Source organism: Apium graveolens, unplaced genomic scaffold (assembly GCF_009905375.1).
Source record: "Apium graveolens cultivar Ventura unplaced genomic scaffold, ASM990537v1 ctg154, whole genome shotgun sequence".
Classification (NCBI taxonomy): domain Eukaryota; kingdom Viridiplantae; phylum Streptophyta; class Magnoliopsida; order Apiales; family Apiaceae; genus Apium; species Apium graveolens.
Window position 1 is genome coordinate 6,669 of NW_027417291.1, and position 22,741 is coordinate 29,409.

Consider the following 22,741-nt stretch of genomic DNA (forward strand, 5'->3'; position numbering starts at 1 on the left):
ATTTGATTTATGGTGACGTTGTTTATGCCGTACACGTTATCCATTCTGTTGCACACATTAGGTACCCTATGATGTGTGTATTTGTATCTGTTCTGATCTCGGTATGAAATATCCTAACCCCTCGTTGTTTCAGCCTTACATATTTTTAATTTTTTTTTTTGTTTTATTATAAATTGCTGATTATTTATTTCTGATTTTCTTTTATAAATTGTATTTCAAATTCGTACTGGGCGTTTGGCTCATGCCGTATTCTTTTTCTGGCATGTGCTTAGGGGGATCTGGGACTGTGTGATAGAGAGCTTCACTTTATTCCGTTCTTAGGATTTTAGACTCTATTTTTATTTAGACTTAATTATTTATTAGAGATTTTGGAATTTATATTATTGGTTTGAAATGTTCAGAGATTTAATTTATTATTTTGAAGATTTTAGACGGTTTAATTTTTGTTTAGAAATATATTAGTGCTCTGTTTGCAGGTTTTAGGACTTTAAGTAATATTTCCCTTCTATTTTAAGAAGGGGGTGTTACAGTGGACTTAAAAATATATTTAGAACTTTAGAACTGAGGCCCAAGCATTAAAGATTAATAATGGTGATGAGAACTCATAATGTTATATCTTCATTAAGGAATCTTTTCCTCTCTTGGAGTGAATTAATATAGCAGATGCTAAGTTGTGAGACTTCATGCCACCATCAAGCAATTGACTTGCTGGAAGAAATTAACATAAGAATATGGTCATGTACATTTCCATTTGTTACAAGAACACCGCCAGAAGGAAATAGGGCCCTCCGATCTTCTTGATCTGCTGCAAGGTCAATTTTACTTCCTTCCCAATCAGTAACCTGATACAATGGGCCACTACTATTTTAAATATACAGCAAAAACTGTTTGTAGCACAAACTCTATGCTTAAAAAAGAGATTAGTTATCAGAAGATAAACAACTATTGTAGATAAATTGATATACAGGAACAGGGGAAGAATCCTATCACATATGCTACTAGGAAAGGAAACAAAAAATAATATCATCCTATGCTGTAAGTGTAACAAAACATGCTTGTAACAGTTAGAAGCATATAATTTAGTATAGATACTTAGACATTCAATATCATACTTGAAATCGAGACATGGATGTAACCAGACCATGTTTCTCTACTTCCCCCAACCCATTTAAGATTCAGGACAACACAACTGAAAAAATCTGAGACATCTCCGACCATCAAGTAATAATAAGATAATCTACAATCGTAGTATCAATTAAAAATTCAATACAACATACATCTTTAGGAGCATTGCATAGATCTTCTAACTCAGCATGAATAATGTTAAGTTTGTCTACTTGAAATTTTCCGTTATGACCTAACCAATGTATCTACATCGGTAATTTACAAGGATAATTATGTCCATTCATAATTGACCGAGACTACTTCTATGGTTTATCAATTATCCATCATATTATTTTTTTCCAAAAGACAGTATTCAATATATTTCTTTATCAACTCAGAACTCATGTAAAGTTTGTTCAGTAGAACTCTTCTCCAAACACTACCATTTGTCACTGATTATTTTAATGCTTTGTAAACATATTATATCTAACAGTAAGGAAACAATCTACAGGATTCATAATTCAACCAAAAGTGAAGAAGCATGTAAAGAGACGGCTAGTTAAGGAACATACCATCCCCCCTGCCTCTTGCACACATATGATTCCAACAGCGTGATCCCAAACCTATATTTAAAATCAGCTTAGGTCTTTAATTTTAATTTTTAGCCGTGACCACATTAATGCTTGGTCCCCTATTTGTAAAAGAAAATGACTAATTACTAGTTCATACCTTGATAATTCTATCAACCCTTGAGCGAAGAATAAAAACAGATGCCCTTCCAGATGCTACCATCAAATACTTGCACAAGCTGCATATGCAGAGTTCCCAATTATTGATACAAGGTACTGACATGAAGTAAAATGTTTTTGTTAACATGCATATAAAGATACTCGGAATACAGAAAATGACTTAAAAATCTATGTTATACATAAAATGTCAACCTCTTAAGCAGTGTACATATACTTATACATGTCTAACTAGTTGGAGATCGCTACAGAAACATAAAAAAGCACCTATATTCTGGTCTTAGTGTCCCCAGCTTTTTTTGTTATCCAAGTAGGACTTCATTTGTTTCTGTTTTTTTTTTGAACAAGTCATTTACTAGAATATTTTCTTGGGTGGGTTAAAAGTCAATTTTAATTTGTACTTTGTAACATCATAAAACTGGAAATAGTTTTCCATTTATATATGAAAATTTTAGCAAGATATGAAGAACTCCAGTCACATAATATGACCCGCTGTTTCCCGCATTCCTCTCACGGTGATTTCTGTAAATGTACACAGATTTCTATTTTTTTTCTTCTTGTTTCCAGAGGAATGTATGTCAACCATACTCAACAAAAACAGGACCTATCAAGAGTGAAGCAGAATTCAAATCATTAAGGAGTAGACCTGACAAATCATTTTTGTCATGTATTTTCGTGTTTCGTGTACTTGAATGCCAAACCCAAAACTGACCCGTTTAGGGTTCATGTACTTTCGTGTTCGTGTGCTTTCGTTTCATGTCGTTTCGTGTTTTTGTATAAAATTGAATATTAATATAACAATATAAAATAATTTAATAAATAAAGATATAATATTCTTTGGTGAAAATTTTACAAAATATATGAAATATATATATTTAGATCACATGTATATACAATATTATGAAATCAAGTATTATTTTAAAAATAAATATGCATATATTAACATGTTATTATTACCGCTAAATGCAAATCAAGCAGACTAGCAAAAAAAAAAGCAGCACTATATTGAAGCATATTCTTTGGGTCATAAATTCATAGAATGGATGAAGAGTTTCTCGGTATATGTAAGTCCCAATGTGAACAAAACCATGGGCTAAGGTATGAATTATATGCTCAAATTCATGTTGATTAAGTTCTTACATTACATATTTTGTTGTATCAATATTTATCACTTTTAACCTCTAACACACGTCTACGTGCACACACAAACTGGGGATCTTTGCTGAAAATAGCATCTTCATTTTTTTGAGTGAGAGTAAAGTTGCTTACCTTATACCCTCTCCAGACACTGCTTTATGCGGTATTAGTGGGTTTGTTTGGTTGGTTAGCTTTTAAATATTACTCCCTCTGTCCCTCCCATTTGTTTACACTTTCCTTTTTGGGATGTCCCATCCAATTGTTTACATTTCAAAACTTTCCAAAAATAGTAAAGTTTTTATAGTTTTTAAATTAACTACATCCACTATTTTCCTCCACTATAATCACTTTATACATATAATATTAATCGGTCCCACTACTTTACTCATTTTTTCAACTTTTCTCCACTACTTTATCATTTTTCTTAAACTCCGCGCCCCACCCAAATGTAAACATTTGGGAGGGACGGAGGGAGTACTATTTAACTATATTATTTATTTATGTCGTATAATTTGTGTCGTTTCGTGTATCCGAAAGTTAAACACAAAACCGACACTAAATCTCGACCGTGTACTTTCGTGTTCGTGTACTAAAAATTAAAATGCAAATACAAGCACTGAATTTTCGTGTTGTTTCGTGTCATATGAGTCTTGTCGTCAAAATTGTCGGATCTAAGTAGGAGATAAATTTCCGGGTCTAAGTAGGAGATATGAGAGCTTTTTCACCCGTTACTTTTCCAAGAAATCAAAATCAAAAGTTACTATTAATTATTTATCAAACTGTTTTTATTTCGTAATTCGAATGAGTTGGGTGTGCTATGCTACCTATAAAGTCCTGCCTCCATTCCTAATTAGTTAACCATTTCTATACATTCTAAGGTGCATTTAATTTTTAGTCAAAAAAGAAAATTTTATAAATAATTAATAGAGCTTTTTTTATACTCACTTTGAAGTACAGTAAAAATCAAAGGGATAACTAACTAGAGACGGAGGGAGTACCGTGTACATAAATGATACCATTACATGCTTCGGTTCATGTGATTAGAGTACACGTTGACCATTAAAAGAAAATTGTGATGAAAGCACCACCTAATGGTGGTAAAACTAAAGAATCTTGGAGTGTCAAAAATCCTGGATTGATAAATATTTCACAAGGACCATTGCAATAAAAATTGCTAACCAATTGCAATATAAAATTGCTAACCAAGAAGCCTCACAAAAGAACATACACTCTTTATAAACTGACATAAGATTTGATGATTTGTATTTATCTAGAGCATAAGGAGCGTAACATAGTGCTTCACTGTTTCGTTGTCCAAACTCCATACATAAAAGTGCAACATGTAAAGGGGACTTCGTAGCTTGTGAAAACAAGGGTAATACAAGAGTGACTTTTTCATTGTTATCTTTAAGGGATTTTCATCAAATTTTGAGTTATCATGCAGTAATTTTATTATTTTTTTAACGATACTATGCTAGAAAATCAATCGTATAGGTAAATGAAAACAAGTAGCAAATGAAAGAAAAAATAAAGAAATTAGAATTGAACCTTCCGCAACACACTGGCAAAAGAATTTGATTTTCTGAAACACTTTGAATATCAGTTGTCGCATCAAATGAATTCGACAGCGGTAGAGACTCCCAAAGTTGACTATCCGAAATACAAAAACTTGCTTCCTTAATTATGGAGTACTTGTCAACAAAGCATCTGATCCAGCTACCAGCCATATTTTCTGTGTTACTAGAAATATCATTTAATCTCTTTTTCCATGTTCCACATCCAACATGAGCAACCATAACAACTCCTAATCGAGATATGATGTCATTGTATTCCTGGATTTCAATAGTGGGCTTGCTGGAATCCTCTTCTTGCCAATTAGGGCAGCCCATAACCCCTAGTACAACATCTCCTTCAACCACAAGAGAGAGACCCACCTAAAAGCTTAAAGAATGGTCCACATAAATAAAATGACAAAAAAGTTCATCTTGAAAACAATGAATCTCTCACCCAAATAATTTTTTTTTGTATTAATGGTAAATATCAACCCAGACACATAGTAAATTCTATTTAAATACTAGAAGCTAAAATGCAAAACCTAGTGACAGGCAAGACTTATTCCTTCTTTCTATTCCATCTTCAATTAAGTAGTACATCAGAAGGTGCATGTGACTTTAACAATTTTCTCTAAAAGACAGATTCATAGAGTACAGCGGAAAACAAAACAAATGAGAACATAATAGATGAGAAGAAACAGTATAGCATACCACATATAAGGCCTCGCTACCTTTTAGAAACCCTTTAGTGCCATCAATTGGATCTAGTACCTGAATCAAATTCTTGATAATTAAATAAACTGATTTACATTAAAAAAAAAGGACATATAAAGTGGAGCCACTCGAGCTTGAGCTATTTGAGCATTTTACCAAACCAAGCTGGAGATTTAAATTAATCAACTCGTAGGCTTGCGAGACTAAAAAAGCTTTTAAATTTAATTACTGTTTACCAGTTAAAAGCATTTTCTTACATATATAGATATTAGAAAAATAATTTATGTATTTTACATATTAAATCAAGGTCATGCTTTTTAACCAAGCTTGAGGTTATACAGTGTTAGATATATTTGATAATGTCATGGCTAATATGTTTTATGTTTAGCTTTCAGATCTTACTGAACAGGATAAATCAGTACTTTACTGTTGATCAGTACTTATACTGGAAGTCAGGACTTAAGGATATCAGTACGTATGTTATCAGGAGATAATCATCAGAAGATAGATATCAGAACTTAAGTGCTGAAGGACAATCAGATAAGGACAGTAGCTGATTATAGGAAAGAAGATTGAGATAAACATAAGAAGAGATATGCATGAAGAAGGAATTCCGTGAAGAATGGAATACTTGGAAGAAAAGATATCTGATTGATATATTTTAGGAAGCAGAATTATATTCCATATCAATTAGCGATTATCTTGTAACTGTGTAGTATATAAACACAGACATAGGATTTACACTATAAATGTTATCATTATTAGAAAAGATTATTCATTGTAACCCTAGCAGCTCTCGTGATATTTGTTCATCACTGAGAGGTAACAGTTCCATACTGTAACAGAGTTTATTGTTTCAATAAAGTTTGTTTTCTGTTACTTAAGTTCTTAAAGTTCGATTTGAGTGTACTATACACTGTATTCACCCCCTCTACAGTGTGTGTGACCTAACAATTGGTATCAGAGCCACTCTGTTAACACACATACAGTTAAAGATCCAAACACAATCATGTCGGACACAGAAACTCCAACTAAGCCTACCAAAACTGAGGAACCACCAAAGACACAAATTCAGAGTCGGTATGAGACCATCAGAGTTCCCATACTGAGACCATCTAAATATCCCATATGGAAGGTAAGGATGACCATGTTCCTGAAAGCAACAGATCCAGAATACCTTGATAGAATCAAGGAAGGCCCTCACAAACCAACCAAACTCGCTGTTGCAGTTGCAGGTGAAGCAGCAAAGACCGTACCAAAGGAGAAGAGTGATTATACTGCTGAGGACATAGCATCAATTGCTAAGGATGCTAAGGTACGACACTTACTGCATAGTGCCATTGATAATGTAATGTCAAACAGGGTAATCAACTGCAAGACTGCTAAGGAGATATGGGATGCTCTGGAAACAAGGTGTCAGGGAACTGACACAATGAAGAAGAACAGGAAGACAATATTCACTCAAGAGTATGAACACTTTGACTCAAAGGCTAATGAGTCATTGAATGATTTATATGATAGATTTGTCAAACTTTTGAATGATTTGTCATTGGTTGATAAAGAGTATGATCTTGAAGATTCAAACCTTAAGTTCCTGTTAGCTCTTCCTGAATGCTGGGATTTGAAGGCAACGACAATAAGAGACAACTACAATCTTGATGAAACAACTCTTGACGAAATCTATGGAATGCTCAAGACTCATGAGCTGGAGATGGAACAAAGAAGCAAGAGGAAAGGAGGAAAGTCAAGGACAGTTGCTCTTAAGGCTGAAGAAGAATTCCCCAAAGCAGCTTCCTCAAAGAAAGACAAGGGTAAAGCTCTCTTCATAAAGTCTGATACTGAGTCATCAAGTTCTGAGAGTAATGATGACTCAGATTCTGAAAGCTTGCCTGAGACTGATGCTGATGAGGAGATGATGAAGCTGTGTGCTCTTATGGTGAAAGGAATCACAAAGATTGCATACAGGAAGTTCAGGAAGGGAAAGAAGTTTTCCAGGAAAGGCATAAGTTCTGATAAGAAGAATTTCAGAAGATCTGAAGGCAGAGGAGGAAAGTCTGACAGAGGAGATTACACCAATGTTAAATGCTATAACTGTGGTGAGAAAAGCCACATATCTCCTGACTGCAAGAAGATAAAGGGTGACAAAGGCAAGGCTCTTGTCACAAAGCAGAAAAGCTGGACAGACACCTCAGACTCTGAAAGTGAGGAGAACTATGCATTGATGGCAAATGCTGATAAAGAAAGTGCTGAGAGCAGTTCTGAAGCTGCTGAAACAAAGGTACCTCAGACTACTTATGCTTTTCATACTGATGATATTAATGAGTTGAGAAGATATCTTAAAACCATGTTTGTTAGCTATAGAGATCAAACTTTAACATGTGAAAGATTAACTTCTGAAAATCTTGCATTTAAGAAAAGGAATGATTTCTTAGAAAAAGAGTTAGTCATATTCCATCAAACTCAGAAGGATAGAGATGATGCCTTTTATGTTAGGAATGAAGTGCTAAAATTAAATAAATCTCTAAAAACTGAGTTAGAAAAAGAAAGAGAGATTATCAGGACTTGGACTAACTCTGGCAAAACAACTCAAAATTTGCTAAGTAGTGGAAACTGGAAAGAGGACTTAGGTTATGGAGAAGATAAGAATGATAAAGGAACTGAAGAAATTAAGCCTGTTGTTAAGCAAAAGCCAAAGTTTAAACCTGTTAAGTTTGTAACTGTTAAGTCTGAAAATGAGAAATCAGAAGTTAAAGAGGAATTAACTTCTGACAAACTAAAACAGGAAAAGACAGCTGAAGTAAACATAGGCTTAATGACAAAGAAGCAGCTTAAACATAAGCTGAAAGATGTTAAGAATGCAAACAAGGTAAACCTGTTCCTGATGCTTCTAGGAAAACATGTCATAACTGTGGAAGTTCTAACCATCTGGCTTCTTTTTGCAGGAAGAATAAGAATATTAACTCCTTGCCTTCAAAATCAGGAGTTAAGAGTCAGTCTGCTAGATACAAACCACAAAATCCTTGTTTTCATTGTGGTAGTTTATGGCATTCCATTTATACTTGTAAGGAATATCATAGTTTGTACTATGATTATTATCAAATAAAACCTTCTTTGAAGAAAGTTTCCATTGTTCCTTCTAGTGTAAATTCTGATTCAAAGTCTGATAGTGTAAGTTCTGATAAGAAAGATGTTAACATAAACTCTGATGCTAAATCCGCTGCAAATGTTAACAAACTTAATAAGGCCAAAGGATCCAAGCAAGTCTGGGTCCTTAAAACTAATAATTAGTGGTCTTTGTGATTGCAGGGCAACAGGAAAAATATTCTAGTTCTGGACAGTGGATGTTCAGGACATATGACTGGAAATAAGGCCCTGCTATCAGACTTTGTGGAGAAAGCTGGCCCAAGTGTTTCCTATGGAGATGGCAACATTGGAAAAACATTGGGATATGGCAATATCAATCTTGGAAATGTCATAATTAAACAAGTAGCTCTGGTCTCAGGACTTAAACACAACCTACTGAGTATAAGTCAAATCTATGACAGAGGTTATCATGTTGATTTCTTTGAAGAACACTGTGAAATTGTGAGTAAATCTAAAGGCAAAGTTGTTCTGAAAGGATACAGGCGTGGTAACATTTATAAAGCTAAGCTTTCAACAAGTACTGATGGTTCTGCAATCTGTCTGATGAGTAGAGCATCAATTGAAGAAAACTGGAATTGGCATAAGAAACTCTCTCATTTAAATTTCAACAATATAAATGAACTGGTCAAGAAAGATCTTGTGAGAGGATTGCCAAACACAGTATTTGCTCCTGATGGTCTTTGTGATTCATGTCAGAAAGCCAAACAAAGAAAATCTTCATTCAAGAGCAAGACTGAATCATCAATTCTTGAGCCTTATCATCTAATACATGTTGATCTATTTGGTCCAGTAAATGTCATTTCTATTGCAAAGAAGAAGTATGCGTTGGTCATAGTGGATGAGTTCACCAGATACACATGGGTGTATTTCTTGCACACAAAAAGTGAAACTGCATCTATCTTGATTGATCATGTCAAACAGCTGGATAAAATGGTCAAAGATTCTGTGAAAATTTTAAGGAGTGATAATGGCACTGAGTTCAAGAATTTGATAATGGAATAAAGCAGGAATTCTCTGCTCCTGGAACTCCACAGCAAAATGGAGTTGTTGAAAGGAAGAATAGAACTCTCATTGAAGCTGCATGTACAATGCTTGAAGAAGCAAAGCTTCCAACCTATTTCTGGGCTGAAGCTGTGCAGACTGCTTGTTTTACTCAAAATGCAACACTCATTAACAAGCATGGAAAAACACCATATGAGATGGTGAAGAAAAAGAAGCCAAATCTGAAATATTTTCATGTATTTGGATGCAAGTGTTTTGTTCTCAAGACTCATCCTGAACAGCTATCAAAGTTTGATCTAAAAGCTGATGAAGGAATCTTTGTTGGATATCCACTTTCCACAAAAGTCTTCAGAGTCTATAATTTGAGAACAACAGTGGTCATGGAATCTATCAATGTCTCTTTTGATGACAAGAAGATCACTGGTCTTGAAGATTTCATTGACCATGATCAGCTGAGATTTGAAAATGAAGACTCAAATTCTGATACTGAAAATTCTGACAGTCTAAGTCCTGATACTGTAAACTCTGATGGATTAAACTCTGATGTTATTGAAACTGTGGTGACTACGTCAAAGGAAGATGCACCTATGCAGGGGGAGCATACTCAAGATCCTACCACATCTCAAGAAACATCAGAACATGCATCTGGCTCTTCAAGTTCTGATTCGTCAAGTTCTGATAAGCCAAGTTCTGATAGTGCTGAAAATCTAAATACTGAAGAATCTAACTCAGAGAGCATAGTTTCAGGGGGAGCATCAGAAAATGAAAATGAAGATAGCATGGATCATAGGGGAGCATCCAGTTCTAGAGAAAACCTTCCATCTGCAAGGAAGTGGACAAAATCACATACACCTGATTTGATAATTGGAAATCCTGATGCAGGTGTCAGAACTAGAACAGGTACTTCAAATGAATGTACTTAAACTAATAGGTTACTCAGATGCAGATTTTGCAGGGTGCAAAATTGACAGAAAAAGCACAAGTGGAAGCTGCCAATATTCTGATGACCATTTAAATTTTGTTTTTATTTAAGTTCTGATTCTCTGTCAGCACTTATTCATCGAAATTATCTCAGTCATTTTTAACATGATTTATTTTCAGAATATTAATGTTGCAGTGATAAATAATTCAATCAGTGCTAACGGGTTAAATTTTGAATTAAAATTGTTTCCCTTGATAAATGGAACAGTTTTTCCTTGAAACTCGGCAAATGGGTAAATAATGATTACTGTTTTCTCGAGCCCAGTAACTATCCGTTATTACTGCATGTCTGACAGGTGTCCAACGGTAATATTTTTTTGTATAAGTACAGCAGAGAGAAGATTTCTTTAATCTTTTTAATTTCTTCATCTTTTATCTCTCTTCTTACTTTTACTCTCCTTCACTTTACTTTTTCCGTTGTTTTCATACAAACATTATATCAAACACCTAACAGGCATACTTAATTCTCAATTTTTTCACATGGCACCAAAGGATTTAATCATTGATGGAGCTAAGTTTGTCCCTAACAACTATGCTGCAGTTCTTGATCACACTGAAGCTCTATCTGAATTGCACTTTGTGCAAGATCTTCTTGCACATAGTGAGGTTGGGTACGCCCTAACTCAGCCTGAATTATTTTCAAGTCAACAAGTTCTGAAGTTCTGGAGGACTGGAGTTTTTGATGATGGTGGTAAACGAGGAACTCCCAGTATTATCTTCCAAGTGGGTGATTCATCCTATGTAGTCACTCCTGGTACAGTACGAAGAGCATTACATCTTCCAGAAGATTGTACTTTCTCTATACCAGAGGAATCAGCACTTCGGGAGTTAATGACTGAATTGGGATATGAAAAGAGTCTGACGAAACTTGGACAGTTGAAACGGGCTCATATCAGAAGAGAATGGAGTTTCTTCTTCGATTGCATCACCAAGGCTTTTGGCAACAAGTGTTCAAACTTTGATGTTATCCCAATAATGAGTCAGCACATCGGGTATGCACTTATCAATCAAACTCACTTTGATTTTGCAACTGCTTTAATTGATTTTATTGGGGATAGGATGACAGAGGATAGAACTGTTGTTTACTTTGCTCGATTCTGTCAACTTATTTATACGTATTGTACTGATGAATCCCAGTTAGTCAGCACTCTAACCCCATCTTTTAAGGTTGCAAAAAGGTACTTTAACAACCTGATAAATGCTGACACAAAGAAATCAATGGTGAGACCATTACAGATTCCTCAGTCTGTGAAACAGATTCTGGTAAATGATGATCCTGCTACTTACCAATATGTTTACTCCAATGTTCAACCAACTCACCATAACCAAAATTCATCATTTTCAGTCCCTACCACTCAGGGTATATCTCAGCCTACCCTCAGAACTTATCTCAAATCCTATCTCTCCACTTCACAGACTGCTCAACCTTCTTCTTCAGCACCTACTGTGAAGCCTACATCCTCTAAGCCAAAGAGAACAAAGACTGTTCCTCAAACACCTCAAAAGAGGAGGAGGATTACTTTGAGAGATGAATCAGATTCTGAGGAACAGATTTCTTCTTCAGAACCTGTGGTAAATGAAGCTGAGAAAGCAACTTTCTCAGAAGGATTCTGATATTGGGGGTTCTAAGCTTCTCAAAAGGCTTAGACGAATGACTGTTCCTGAAACTCCCAAAGAATCCAAATCAACAAGTACAAGAAACAGAGGGCACAAAGGCCAGTTTCAGATGATGAAGAGGAAGCAGCTAAGGAAGGGGATCAGGAATCTTTGATCTTACAAGACAAGGAATTTGCTCCAGTCACTTCTTCTCCATCAACTCCATCTCAGGAAGCTGTATCTGACAAGGCTATCTCACCATCTGTGTCTCTTGTTGATCCAGGCACAAGTGCTGAAATTGATATTCAGAACCTGGTTGTGCCTGAAATACTTTTCTTAGAAGCTCCAACAGCAAATAATCCTTCCACAACACCTGTTACTGATGCTGTTCAAACTCCAGAGTTATCAACAACACCTTCTCTGCATCAAGATGCTGATGATCAGACTTTAGGTGAGCATCAGGATTTGGCTGTTGATCAGAACTTAATATCAGATCAGCAATTAGAGGATGCTGAAGCCTCCATTGCTACTCACACTGTTGTCTTATCAGAAGATACTGATTTTTTAAGTTCTGATGCTTCAAATGCTGGAGATACTGGTGAAGCTGCTCCAACTGTAGATGCTGATGAAGCAGGTCCTTCAGGACATACTCCTCAACCGACTCTTCCTAAGTCTGAACTGGTAAAGGAGTTTGTTATCAGGGATGCACCAGTACCTTGGAGTGAAACTCCTGCAGGTCAGAAGTGGACTAAGGAATGGAACTCAGTTTCATGTGTTCCAAATGCATTACATCTTGCTGAGCACTTGACTAAAGCTGATGAAATGTTAAATTCTGATGATTTTAAAACCCAGCTTAGAGTCACTGTATTGAGTACTAAACATCTACAAGGTCTTCATTCAACTACTCATACAGAGCTACACAAGATTCAGGAGAACTTTATCAAACAAGAACAAGTTTGGAAAATTGATAAGAAAAAGTTCTTTCAACCTACCATTGACAGGATTGCTTATATTGAGAAAACTCAAAAGAAACAACAAGCTCAACTTGATGACATTCTGACAAATCAAGCTTCTCAGCAATCGCAACTTACTGAAATCCAATCCTCAGTAGAATTACTTATCTCTCTTTTACTACCTGCTGATGCCAAAAAGGGGGAGAAGATAATTAAGTTCAAATGCAAAACTAACAAGACACTGCAAGGAAAGGATGATGGAAAAGATGACCAAGGAAACTCTGGAATGGGTAGTGGTCATAGTCAAGGTAGAAGATTCACATCAAGACAAGCTAGTCACAGGACAAGTTCTGATACTGGAAAAAGAATAAGTTCTGCTGCTGGTAAAAGGATAAGTTCTGATGAACTTCTAGATCTTGATGAAGAAATGTCAAGACAGTTATTTCTTCAAAAAAATCCAGGAATGGACTTGGAAAGTTTAAAGGAAGAAGAAGCCAGACTTAAATCAGAGAAAGTCACATCTAAATCTGAAGCTTCTGGTAAAAAGTCACTTCCAAAAATTAAAGGCATTGTGATCAAAGAAAGGACATATACTGAAGCAACATTGGATAGATCACAACCACAGATAGATCCAAGATCCAAGGGTAAAGAAAAGGTTGGTGAACCTATCAAGGCTTATGTACCTCCTGAGGAAGAAAAAAATTACTGATGAAAAAGATGATCTTGCTCTGACTTCAAGAAAAGTTCTTAAAACAACCTCTGACATGGCTCAAGTTGTTCAGAGTCAAGAAATTGTAAGTTCTGATATTCAAAAGAAGCAAGTAACCTCTGACAGAGCTCAAGTTAACTTGATATCAGAAAATTGATCAAAGACACTCCTACCAGGATTCACTAAAGCAAAACAGACTCGATCTTTGAAGACTACTGCAAGTAGTTTTGAAGCAAGAGTAGTTACTGGAAAGGAAGCTAGAGATAAAACTGGATTGGGAAGTGTTGATGAAAGAAGAGTACACAACACTACCAATGATCCAACTTCCTTGAGTGAACCAGGTATTTGAGCAACTCCTGAGAGATTGAATCAACTGGAATCTGTACAGATGGTTTACCATACCTACTTGAAAGAATACATCATGTTGTATTTCATGACAGATGGTAGGGTTTATCATATAAGACAACATGCCATTCCATTGAAGTATTTTGAAGAATTGGAGCATGTACTTTTCTTACTTCAAGTGGATGACAGAATAACAGGGACTGCTGCAAACTACTTAAAAGAACAGATTCAGAGACAGAAAAGGCTTTATTCTGTTAAGTCTGACAGCATATATGTCCCAAAGTACAGATATCACAATGGTGATATTGTTGATATGAAGCCTAATACTGCACAAATCAGAACGTATCTTGGTATTAAGGGACTTGAATTCAATCTAGAGTCTGACAAAGCTTATGTCATAAGACTAGATCAGGAGTTGAGAAAAGCAAAGATTAATGATCTCAGAGCTGCAATCTTTCAAACTGGTGAAGATACTGCAGAGCTTAAAGATGTTAAAAGGAGAATGATTGATGAACTAAGATATGCTGAGAAATGTTTGTTGAAAAACTATCTCAGAACAACTCCTGACATCAGATAGATCAGAAAATGAAGAAGCCAAGTCGAAGATCTACAACTGCTTAAATTCTGATATTTATACAGACTGAAGTTGTTATCAGAAGCTGAAATTGGTAAAAACTTTAAGGACTGTAAGTTGTAGTTATCTAGTCTAATTCTCATGCATTTGTACTTAATGTTTTTGACATCATCAAATATCTGTTAAACTTGTATATTATGTTAATTTACAAGTTGGGGGAGATTGTTAGATATATTTGATAATGTCATGGCTAATATGTTTTATGTTTAGCTTTCAGATCTTACTGAACAGGATAAATCAGTACTTAACTGTTGATCAGTACTTATACTGGAAGTCAGGACTTAAGGATATCAGTACGTATGTTATCAGAAGATAGATATCAGAACTTAAGTGCTGAAGGACAATCAGATAAGGACAGTAGCTGATTAAAGGAAAGAAGATTGAGATAAACATAAGAAGAGATATGCATGAAGAAGGAATTCCGTGAAAAATGGAATACTTGGAAGAAAAGATATCTGATTGATATATTTTAGGAAGCAGAATTATATTCCATATCAATTAGCGATTATCTTGTAACTGTGTAGTATATAAACACAGACATAGGGTTTACACTATAAGTGTTATCATTATTAGAAAAGATTATTCATTGTAACCGTAGCAGCTCTCGTGATATTTGTTCATCAATGAGAGGTAACAGTTCCATACTGTAACAGAGTTTATTGTTTCAATAAAGTTTGTTTTCTCTTACTTAAGTTCTTAAAGTTCGATTTGAGTGTACAATACACTGTATTCACCCCCTCTACAGTGTGTGTGACCTAACATACTGTTATCACCGAACTTTTAATTTGTGGGTGTCCAACTCGAGCTCGAGCTACAAATACCAATTACTATCTGGATTTGGTCAAACTCAAGCTCAAGCTACAAATACAATTTGAAAAAAGGTATACATCATGTTGTACATATTATTAGCTCACGAGTAAGCATCACGTACTGCCATTTCCTTACCGCAAGGATGAATGAACCTTTTTGTGTACAGAAAGATGAATACAATACTATAAAACTATACTATAAAACTGGATATCTAGATAGAGTTGGAGGATTTTATCCAAATGTGTTCTTCCACTCCAAAAGTCTTTTTTTGGGAAGCGACTTATATTTGACACTCAAATCTCTCATTTTTGTTAAAAGAGTTGTGAAAACGCTTTTTGGGACAATAATAATATATAAATCCAGCAATCAAATTGGATAGTGCCCCTACAATTCCTGCTAAAGCCATCAGAAAGTAAAAACAATCAGAGTTTCCCCTGTGATTTTTATTAATAGGTTATGTCGACGGATTCAGAATAAGTTTGACGCATTTTTATTATGTGGCATGCTAGCATATATTCTGTTGGTTGAATTTAATACAAAGTAATGGTAACTACCATCGAAAGAGGTGGACGACATCTAAATAAAAATATGCAGTGAAGTCCCAGATCATAAATATTCACTTGAATGCTAATAACCGTCAACTTAAGAAATATGGGTAAATACTGATTACTTATATATGTGTTTTTTGCCACCAAGAGGAAAAATGAAACATTGCTGCAATAGAGATTGACTTAACCTTAAACTGTGAACAACAATATCGGAAAGACACATTAAAGCATCTAGTTTGTACTTAATTAATTCCGTTTCCACCCATAAGGTGCATTGTCCATCGGCATTTAAAGTTTCGACTCCTGGATAAGTTGAGATAATGGACTCAAGTCTAAAAAACATTAATTATTATAGAAACTTTCCAATTTCTATAAATTGATCGAGAGGAAGGTCACTAGCCTGCATAAAATTACCCAATAAGTTGCTGGGCTGGATCCGAAGACAAAGGCGTCTTTCCCACCTCTGTCAATTGTATCTAATACATCATCTTCCGACAAAGGTTTGCCACTGAATTCTGCTTTATCAAAAACCACATCCAGTACAGAATTTGCCAGATTATTTGAGCGTAAAAATGCCGAGTCCTCTTCAGCCACCAAGGGGATAGAAGGAAATAATCTTCCAAGCTCTGGCACCAAAGTTAATAATATAGTGATAAGTATTATAATTACTAATTATGACATAAAGCAATATTAGCTCATGACAAACTTGTGATATAGTTCTAATGCACAAATTATTCGAATGAGGTTTTAATTATTCAGCAAAAATGAAAAAGAGCACTGCAGAGAAATTTATTCAGAGAAATAAATCCCCTGACCCATGGTGAAGGCGATGGTGGGAACTGTCAAGCCAACTTGAAATATAGGTCATTCTTCGTTGCTAACCTACGCCCGCTAAGTTGTTGCAAAGTGGACGAGTTTATAAAAGTACCCACTTGTACGGATGAAAGTGCATGAGGAAGAAGATTCTGATTAGCACGTGTTAGCTCATCCCTCACTGCCTCTCTATGTGGTATACTGGTATCACCTGAACTCCCTGTCTACTACTTTCTTAATTAGATCCATAAGAAGACAAGTCCGCTTGATCCACCAAAGAACAATCCTTCACCACTGACAAATTTGTCTTCTTTCGAAAAAACATCAAGGTTTTTAGCTATTATAGTGATGATATCTCTCATCAACTAGTATGGAATGTATGGAAGTAAAATTCATTGTTATGCCATGATGCATACAATTTAACACTTCCAACTCTTTTTTCATAACCCATCTAATACTATTCCCTCGACCAAACAAAATATAAATAAATATAACGATACTCTGGCTCACAATATGATATGAAGTAGCACTTTGTGACTTGTAATCCTTAAAGTACTTGTTCAATTTTGGCAAAAGTGTCACCTTCATCACATTCCATAAGCATAGTTACATAAAACTCGGTTCGATTCGGTACGGGGTACGAAAACGGACATGAGGAATGTTACTTTAAGTGAACCCGGTACGATGGAACGTTCAGGGACGATTCTTCATTTTTATAAGATATATTATATCATAAATATTTTACTTTTAACTATTATCCTATCCTGACATAAAAGATAGGTAAAATTAAAAATAAATATTTAGATTTAAATTTTTACCTTTTTATAAAAAAAAATATATAATTATTTGTAAGTTTGATTTAAATTCTTTAATTTGTACTACTAGAGACATGTAAAATCAAATGGAAAAAGTTACATTTCATATAAGCTAAAATATTGATGAACACGAGTCAGACAACAAAAAATGCAGTAATTGTTAAGCCTGAACAGTTGTCCATCCATCACACAGTAATCAAGGCGCCAGCTGTCCATTTACACAGTAAACCACACAGGGAGGCAGGGAAGGGCGAGCCAACACATAATCATGATCTTTCCCACGCACATTGTGTTGTTTTTAGTGTTTGGTGATGGTTGTTCCTTGGGGACAATTAATATGTTAATTTGGGGGGGAGGGGTTGTGCATTTATTAGTGATTGTTTGGGTTATATGGTAGTTGTGTAGTAGTATTAAAAGATGCACATCCATCTGGTACTGACAACACCACCTCCAATGTGTATGACATGGCCTAAATTGTATAGTGTGGTCGCAAGTTTGAGTCCAGTTATTTCCAAAATTCTTATATATTCAATCTCAAGATGCATTTGTATCTTCAAGATAAGTCAATCTGGGTCAATCATAAGATGGGTCTTCAAATCCTAAAAAGGGTATGGTTGGACAGTTACGATACACTCGAGTGCTCCTAGTGTTCCACTCTTCAATTCCAAGATAGGTCCTTCATCCCAGGATGGGATTTTGAAGTTTGGAGGAAGGGCGTTAAATGTCAACAACAATTATAACATATTCAAGCTTATGTCATTAAGATAACATCATCATTGTACATTAAAGTAGCCACCAAATCTCATATTTTCTATATATTCGGGCTTTTGCCTTGATGCAGGTCAGACAGATTTGTAGAAATAACGATTATAATATAAAAAAAGAACAAATAAAAGCAATGAATTATACGGTTCCCAAGAATAATAATCAATATTATTCCCAAGAAAATGTATAATCAAAGCTAAGTAATATGTGGGGGTTATAATACTTATAAGGAACAGAAACCATATAAAATAACCTAGACCAAGGCCCATAAACAATTTGGCTTTATTATAAATAAAATACTTAACTAATATACTCTTAGCTCCACATATAAACCATATAGATAAAATATTATATTTATCTTTATACTAAATAAATATAAACTGCTTAATAACATGTATATTAGTTCTTTATTCTCGTTCCTCGTCATTCTCCTCTTATTAGAGAAAACTCGACCACGAGTTTTGTAAAAATAGAGAATCACGAAAGGATGAGATGGAACCAAGATGAATTTCATGTTCTTACGGAAGAACGGTTGAGGTGTAAAAAACTCTGAAAATTGACAAGTCGGTGAAGGATGCTTAGGAACATACTCCGGAATGATGAAGTCCATGTGCTCAACCTCAATAATATCAACTTCATTATGATCCTCAACAGTTTGAAAGCAGCCAGGCTTGGTTTCTTCCACTTGCTCACCAACAATCTCAGTATGCTCAACTTGTTTAACCTCCCTAGTTAGATCTTCCGTAATTTGTTTAACCTCCTCAATTGGATCTTCCGTAACAGCTTATTCAATATGCTCAACTTCCATTTCCCCGTTGACCATCTTCTCATCCTCCAAATGCATAAGACGTTTTACTTGGGATTTGAGAGTCTCAAAAATACTTTTTGCATCATCTACTTCTTGGTTTAGCTCCTTATCTCTACTTTTGCGCCTTTCTTTGCTCTACTCAATTTCATACCTCTTTTCCAATCTTTTAAGTTGATCAAGTTGATTATTTAACTCCTTCACCGTAAGTTTATATTGAAGTAACCAACGTTCACGATGTCAAACATAGACTTCGTAGTAAAACTCATCATGTTCACGCTCAAGACAATAGATGTTATCTTTTACAATATCAATTTGACGCTTGATATGAGCAGACATGTCTTGAAAACATGGCAGAACTATTCAGATGCAATTCCTAAAATCTCAGGGGGTTGGAACTGCAGATTCGGAATTTTCAGGGGCTGATTCAAACTTTCTGGAAGCCCTTTTATGTTCCAAACACAAGCAGACAAGAGAAACAACACTGGGAATGAACACTGAAGAGGCAGCAAGCTTTCCCAGGGGCAGCAGCGACCTTTTCTGGCGGTGAAAACTCCGGCGTGTGAGAGGTACTTCCCCAGCAGGTGCGTTTCCTTCTTCCCCCCTCTGATTCTTCTCTCTTCTTTGTCTGATTGTGATGTTTATAGAGGATTGCAGCAAGTTAATAGTGCAGAAACGACTTATGGATCAGGTTTAGTACTTGTTTTGAATTGCATTTAGGGCTTGATTGGGTTGGGAAAAGGGTTTTAGTTGGGTCGGGTTTTTAGGGTCCGAGTATGACTTTGGGATTCTGGGTAATCGGTAATACTGTGGTTACAGCGGTGGTATAGAGAAGGGCTCGGGTTCTGGACTGGTGGCTGACCTATTTTGAGGGCTGATTAGGGTTTAGAATTTGGGGATCAAGGTTGGCAATCGAACCAGGTCGGGTATGCAATTAGGGTCCAGAATATGGGGATTTAGGCAGATTTTTGGATGGTTTTTTCTGGTGGGGATTGATAGTTATGGAGATAAGCAGCGGCGGGGTGGTATAGAGATGGCAGCAGTGTGAAAATCCGGATTTTAACAGCTAAAAACAGCGGTGAACATTGATTCCGTCAATGAACAGTGTGTGAACAGTAAAGAGATTCGGGATTTCGGCTCTGATGCCAATTTGATGCAGGACAGACAGATTTGTAGAAACAACGATTATAATATAAAAACAAGAACAAATTAAAGCAATGAATTATACGGTTCCCAAGAATAATAATCAATATTATTCCCAAGAAAATGTATAATCAAAGCTAAGTAATATGTGGGGGTTACAATGCTTATAGGGAACAGAAACCCTAATAAAATAACCTAGACCAAGGCCCATAAACAATTGGGCTTTATTATAAATAAAATACTTAACTAATATACTCTTAGCTCCACATATAAAACATATAGATAAAATATTATATTTATCTTTATACTAAATAAATATAAACTACTTAATAACATGTATATTAGTTCTTTATTCTCGTTCCTCATCATGCCTCCTTGGTAATATGAGTAGACAATATTAGGATATATATATATATACACACTTTCAGTTCTACGCTTCTATCATCTGGTGTCCTGATACATTAATATTGTCTTAGTGATAGTATTATCATAATCTGAGAGTATTACTAACAGTGAAAACTGAGTACAGGTTGAATCACAAAAGCCACAGATAACATAAACTTATCACTTACAAAATTGAAGGGCACAAGAGGTGCATATAATATGTTGAGAAGCATTTTAAATTTGTATCAGAGAGAGGTTAATACCTAAGCTAACTAGTGCCTGAACTCCAAAATCTGCAATTGTGACAGGAGTCTGATCATTTTTTTCTAGTATCCTCCCCTCACTCGAGAATAAGGACTTCTTCACCTAAAATTCATCAACATATCCAACGTTAGATTCAAAAATATCGTTGATAATCCCAAAAATAATACAAAGATTAAATTCTGTTTCCAGCTCCTCATATGTAAATTCAGCTAATATTTTCATCTGGTCCAGATGGAGCATAGTCATATAACATAACACCATTAAAAAAAATCTTTAAACTCAATACACCCCTGTAAAATTTATATATATGCTGTTTAAGACAATTTGTATGAGGGCTGCACTACAACTAAACATCAATTTTCAGAATCTGATACCAACCATTTCGAATTTTAAATGCTTCATATTTGTCGGAAAGGCCTGTAGTACTTTCAACACTTCCAGTCATTTAAAAATAAATTGGTAACAACTGAAATTCAAGCTATGTTGGAAAAGAATGAAGCTTTCAATCTTCCCTTGACGAGTTCAATCTATTACAGGGGGAAACTAGTATGCTAAGCATAGCAATGCAAAAGAAAAGAACAAAAATTATAACTTGAAATTATTTATCTGCCTATATACAAAATTATTGTGTATAATTGCATGATCTTCCAAACAGAAAAAAAAAGCCGCCTTCATATTTACATATAAGCCACTGAGTTCATTAATCCAAACAAACTCATCACCAACTTCATTCTGAGCTGGACATAGCTGATATAAGCTTTTGTGGACCAATGTTACCTAGCATGTTCAACATAAAGGTGAGCATCCTATTTTTGCTATTTAAGGAACATAACCTAAATAATCTCTTTGCCGAATTGAGTAGCACTAAGAATACACTGTATACATATTTCCATATATATAGCATAAGCAATAGGAATTATAAATCACATATAATAATCTAAAAACAAAAACAAAAAAGATGTCAATTACAGTAAAGACTACTACATACAGTGTCCATTAATCATATCAGACAAATATAACAATAGTTACCTCAACGCAAAGACAACAAGCTCGCTCCACAACATCAACTGCAGCTTCAAGCTCTTTATGATACTTTGCTTTCTGTTTCGTAAACGGAAGAATGCTTCCTCTGATTCATAATTCACAATAATCAAATCAACAACACAGAAACCTCAAAATCAAAACGAGAGAAAACATAGACCTAATTACATCTCTCTCTCTCCCCCCTGTATGTCTGTCTATCGTCTCTCCCTCTCTGTCTCTATTCCTTCTCCCTCTCTCTCTCCCTCTCTCTCTATCTCTCTCCCTCTCTATCTCTCTAGCATTTCTGTGATAGTATACACAAAATGATGTTATGTATCATAGAATTGAACAAAATTTAGATAATTAAACTATAACATAGATACATATATTGACAAAAAAAAACAAGTATGCATACATACGTGATAGTGAATCGGGGAGAAGAGAGAGAAGTAGTTCGGAAGTGAAGTGGAGAAAGAGTAGAGTAGGAGTGTAAAATAGTCATGGCGGCACCAACAAAACGCCGGTTGGGATATACTAATATTTACTGATGGCAACAAAAATGAATGGCGGAGACTGTAGCTCGCCGGATTTAGCGTTGTAAATACCCAAAATCGACTTAATCCGGAGGCCCATGGCCCTTAATCTCAGAATTTAGAGGGGAATGGCCCTTAATCTCAGAATTTAGAGGGGAATGGCCCTTAATCACACAGAAGAAATGGCCACTGAATAACGCAATAAATTTTTACGTTTATC

General features: G+C 35.3%; 1 protein-coding gene across 1 annotated transcript; it reads right to left on the minus strand.

The window, feature by feature from the left end:
- Positions 1–575: 575 nt before the first annotated feature.
- On the minus strand, positions 576–22,741 carry LOC141699949 (putative 3'(2'),5'-bisphosphate nucleotidase, mitochondrial). The gene is made up of 9 exons (XM_074503744.1): positions 22,408–22,741; positions 21,995–22,094; positions 20,965–21,067; positions 16,391–16,602; positions 5,252–5,311; positions 4,536–4,921; positions 1,834–1,912; positions 1,677–1,727; positions 576–842 (listed from the first exon to the last, which is right to left on the minus strand). Exons 1-9 carry the CDS (start codon positions 22,488–22,490, stop codon positions 693–695), a joined length of 1,224 nt encoding a protein of 407 aa, XP_074359845.1. The 5' UTR covers positions 22,491–22,741; the 3' UTR covers positions 576–692.